This window comes from Sardina pilchardus, chromosome 8, assembly GCF_963854185.1.
Source record: "Sardina pilchardus chromosome 8, fSarPil1.1, whole genome shotgun sequence".
In the NCBI taxonomy this organism is placed as follows: Eukaryota; Metazoa; Chordata; class Actinopteri; order Clupeiformes; family Clupeidae; genus Sardina; species Sardina pilchardus.
Window position 1 is genome coordinate 20,948,894 of NC_085001.1, and position 5,000 is coordinate 20,953,893.

At 43.9% G+C, this 5,000-nt stretch overlaps 1 protein-coding gene across 7 annotated transcripts in view; it reads right to left on the reverse strand.

Annotated features, from left to right (window-relative positions):
• adgrd1 (adhesion G protein-coupled receptor D1) overlaps positions 1-5,000 on the reverse strand; it is a 58,660-nt gene that overhangs the window by 34,960 nt on the left and 18,700 nt on the right. For all 7 annotated transcript variants that reach the window (XM_062544052.1, XM_062544051.1, XM_062544048.1 and 4 more), the window contains 3 exons: positions 4,562-4,645; positions 4,203-4,323; positions 2,650-2,757 (listed from right to left, as the gene is read on the reverse strand). In XM_062544052.1, the coding sequence (XP_062400036.1) occupies positions 2,650-2,757; positions 4,203-4,323; positions 4,562-4,645 (313 nt within the window). The remainder of the gene's footprint in view (positions 1-2,649; positions 2,758-4,202; positions 4,324-4,561; positions 4,646-5,000) is intronic.

A 5,000-nucleotide genomic window follows, 5' to 3' on the forward strand; every position in this document is an offset into this window, starting at 1 on the left:
GCGATAAAGATGTTTGGGGATAATAGTTTAATGGTGGAGGGAGGGGTCTGAAAGGATTTGATTGGTTAAAGGGGATTTCTTGAGACAATTTTGTTGAGGGCAAAGCAAGGGTGTGAGAAGAAGATTCTGGAAGAGTGCGTGGATGGCTGTCAGCTGTTGAGGATGAGCAGGTTACTAGGGCAGCACTCAGGGTCAATTTTTTTTATGACGTGTGAGATGACAAATAGTGCCGGTTGTGGGTGAGCTTTTGGATGAGGGGTAAATACACATGAGGGAGAGAGAGAGAGAGAGTGAGTGGGAGTGTGAAAGAAGAATCAGGCATGGAAGGGGTGGGGGGGGAGTGGGGGTCACAGCGAGGCTGTTCCAGGGCGTTTTTAGGAGCGGAGAGGGGGGTAAGAGAATGTTGTGTGGAGCTGCTGGAATGCCCCGGCCGAGTGGAGAATTCATTATCGCCTCCACGCTACCACAGTCTGCCACTCAAAGACTAATGATAGAGCAGAGGGCTCACACAGCAGTGTCACCCCAAGTGTGTGTGTGTGTGTGTGTGTGTGTGTGTGTGTGTGTGAATAGCTGTGAGTAAGTTTATTACTGTTTTGGCTTTTCTGTGTATATGTGTGCGCATACGAATGTGTGAGGAGGACATGAATGTGTGTGGGGGTACAATAGCTATTTTAGGAAATTATGCTTGGCACACTCCCATATCCTGTCCCTTCTCTCTCGCAGATTAAAAAACAGAAGATAAACAATAACACAATAGTCAAACAGCCAAACCCCTTCCTGGGCCAATCACTCCCTAAAACACCACCACCTAAATAGCCAGTTTACATGAACATGCCCAAATGATCACTCACCCCTGCAGACCAAACAGCCACACCACCGTCTCAGACGCCTGAACTGGCAGGGCATGGCCACAGAACTGAGCCAGGCTGGGTCTTTACACAGACCAACTTACAACAACAGCGGGATACTGCGCAACACTACAGCCTCCTTTGACAGCACGGAGGCACTAAAACACGACACACTGTATACAAACAAGTTCCTACCTGGGGTTCAGGACATTGCTTCCTGTGTTCTACATGATTATCTTCTAATAACAGCGCCAACTGACAGATAGCCGATAAAATCCAATTAAACCAATTAAGGGCTAATTGAGATGCAGCATAGTTTATCTCTGATGTCTTTATCCTCATTCTCATCTCATTCATTTGTCTTTTCCTTTTATATGTCTTTATTCATTTTGTCTATTATTTATTTGCAATATTCTCATTGGACTGATCCACAGAGTTATAAGTTCCTCAAAATAATAGTCATTCTGATTCAATTAGACCTGTTACTCAATCCCTTGATTGTCAATTGCAATCAAGCGGAGGGGGGATCTTCTCTTTTTTTTTTATCTGAATTGCTGCTTATTATCTAGTGGCTGGTTACTCGTTACTTTGCTAATTTACTACTGTGAGAAATCGCCAAGTTATGATCCATCTGCGCTTCTTTTATGGAACCGTTTAAACTGTGCTTTGGCGGAAATGGAGGCGAGCGCACACTGTAACTGCTTTCTGTGCACTTAATTGGCTCATAAAGGCAACACTAGGTTTTCTTTAATGAAGTGTGCCGTGCGTCCGAGCTCAGCAGAGAAATAAAACGCCAGTTGTGTTTTTTTGCTTTTTTTTAGTTTCTTTTTTAACGCCAGTGGTAGCATTTATATTCCATCTCAGATTATGAGCTTTTAATGGCTGATTAAAGCGGATTTATTGGACGCGTTGGAGCACTGTGGCCACGTTGCAGTCCAGGTGATGCCAAGAAAGCTTCTGACCCTGAACAGAGAGTCAAGCAAACAAGCCTGTTTTATGCCTGCGGTAATTACTGTTTTCACACGTATTAAGTGCACACACACACACACACACACACACACACACACACACATGCACGCAGACACACATATAAATCTCTGAAAGGGAAAGTTTCTCTTTTGCCCCGATTTACTTCTGTTCTATTTCGTCCTTTTGTATAAAGGGGGGGAGGAAGAACGAAAAAAAAAGAGTTGGAAGAAATGGCTAAGAAAGGAATAGGAGGAAGAGGAAAAATGAAGCAAGAGAAAGACGTAAACCGATAAGACAGCTATGACAACCGGGACACCTATAAATCCTGATAACTGCTGACGACGGCCAATCCCAAAAGCTCAGCCTCACACTGGTAGCAGAGCACCAGCCACTTCTGTCTGCAGCTCAACACTCCCAGGCCTCAAGGTCAGTGCGTGTGGTGAGCTGTTTGACCTGATCTCTCGAGCAGTTGATGGGAGTGCACACTCACAATTATACACATGAAAACACCCCCCCCCCCCCACACACACACACACACACACACACAAACATGAAAGCAAACACGCACGCATAAACTTTCTCTTATAAGCCTGCCCCAGCAGTGAAGCATCATATGCGGTTGTTCAGTGCCAAATTCCCTCGCGGCCCCTAGAAGGGCTTTGTCTGCATCGCAACAAATATTTTCTCAACGAGCACTTCAACTTGACCCCTGCTCGTGAAAATGATGCATGTGGACAGATTGTTATTCACAAGAAAATGTCTTTCCAAGCAGTGTTTCTGTGTGTCTGTTTGTGTGTGTGTGTGTGTGTGTGTGTGAATCCAGGATACTCACACTGCATGTTTAAGGCCTCTCCAGGGACAGAGATGTAGTTCTTTCCCTGGGTTGGGAATCTGTACGTATGCATGTTGTAGTTCTGTGGAATCTTCATCAAGGAATAGTCTAAAACAGACCAACACAAATGCTCTCATTTATTGCCTGAATGCATTCATTAATCACTTTGTGCAAGCCAACACTGAAACATCTCAAGTTGTAGTTCAGTTATTTTCCTTCATTGTGATGGATCTGATGATCATTTTCCTATTTTTTTGTCCATTACTGAACAAAAAAACAAAGTTAAAACCCAGTTGATTTCCCATGCAGTCCTCAATTCACTATTGGAGGAATATTCCCAACATTGGTGTGTCAGTTTGAGCTAGTAGCTCTGATGTGGGTCACAGCTCTAGACGTTCACTGCAAAAACTGGTACTGGTGTTCTATTTGTAGTTGGTCAGAGGCGCGTGCTGTAGACACTGGTGTTCTATCCATAGGCGTCGTAGTATGGAATTAACAATCAAGTGAAGTAGAAAGTGTGTGGGATCATATAATGCTTCCCGGTAGAACCACTTAGAGGGGTTAAACATCAACTGTTAGCATCAATCTTAGCCCTGTGGCAGCCTCTCTTATCACTAACACAAGGGAGGATCAGAGAGAATGCTCAGTGGAGCAGAGAGAGAGAGAGAGAGAGACAGAGAAAGACAGAGAGAGAGAAAAAAGAGAGAGAGAAAGGAGAGAGGCAGTGAGAAATGAAGAATTGAGAGAGAGATGGAGACAGAGAGAGAGAGAGTTATTAGAAAGAAAGAGAAAAAGAGGGAGCAAGAGAGAGAAAGAAGAAGAAGAAACAGGAAAAAGAGTGACCAAATATGAGAAATGAGAATGAAATGAAGGACAGGAAGCGAGGAAAAAAAATCAAAAGTGAATAAATGTGTCCTTGGGGAAGAGTATCGGCTGATAGTGGTAATGCAAGACTGTATGTGTGTGTGTGTGTGTGTGTGTGTGTGTGTGTGTGTGGGTGTGGGTGTGGGTGTGGGTGCATGCGTGTATGTGTGTGTGTGTGTGTTATCTGTGTCAATCAGTGGAAGCGCAACACAGGCTCCAGCCTGCGTGAGGGCTGTATGTTTTTTTTTATCAGGACCCCTAAGCTCTATGTGAATATCCAGATACCATGGTGGTCCTGAGCATTATGTAATAGTGTCTCGTGGAAACAGCATGAGCCCTGTTACCATTCTATACAACACATACAGACATATATAGAAACACACACACACTCAGTCACACACACACATTTTGTACTTGTGTTATCCTGAATAATGTGATTTCCTTTTGTGATTCAGTGAATAATGCAATAAAATAAAACAACATGAATCCCATGACCTCATCATGTGTAGTGACATTTTAGCAATGTCGTCATACTTTACCTATATAAGGATTATTTCCAATATATAACACAGCGACAATCCTAATCTTGACCATACTACTAAGGAGTCATTTCCTGCACATCGTCATCGCTGTGCAGAGAAGTTCTGCAGGGCATCTTATAAATTACACAGCGTTGTTATGACACTGACCTGCTACTCGAGACTTGCCCTGGACGGCAACGGGGACTTTAGACTTCACTTCCAGGATATTCACCAAACCGTCCATGGCCTTATCCACCGTCTCTATCAGCTCGTTTACCACAGGGGCAGACTGCATTACCCACGATTCCACATGGAAGACAATGTAACAAAAACAAAAACAAATAGTCGTAACCACAATGTGCTGTAGTTGTCAACAGCCCTGCTGTGCAACTCATTCCCAAAGATTTGTGTCATGCAGCAAGTTATCCATTAGTCAGTTACAGCAGCGTGATATGCCCTATGGGGCATCATACAGCTTGGTAAAGAGAGAGTAGGTGGGTGGATAGCGCATAGCTGTAATGGTTCACCTCTTCATCAGTCTGGCCCTGGCCCTGGTCCTCCCTGCCTGCTCCAGTGGAGTTCAACATCTCCTCCACAGTCCTGAGAAAAGTCTGGAACAACAACAACAACAACATGGAAACTATCACAAGCACCGAAAAGAACAGTATTGTTCACTCAACACCTAAAGAGATTCAGCCCTCTGAACACCAGGTAAATAGACACACACACACACACACACACACTCACACACATACACACACACACACAAATCACAAATCAAAATACATGCCAGAAGAACATAGCCTACACATATAAATACATGTGATGTGTATGTGTATGTGTATGTGTATGTGTATGTGTACGTGTACGTGTACGTGTACGTGTACGTGTACGTGTACGTGTACGTGTACGTGTACGTGTACGTGTACGTGTATGTGTATGTATGGATGTGTACGTGGCTGTGTA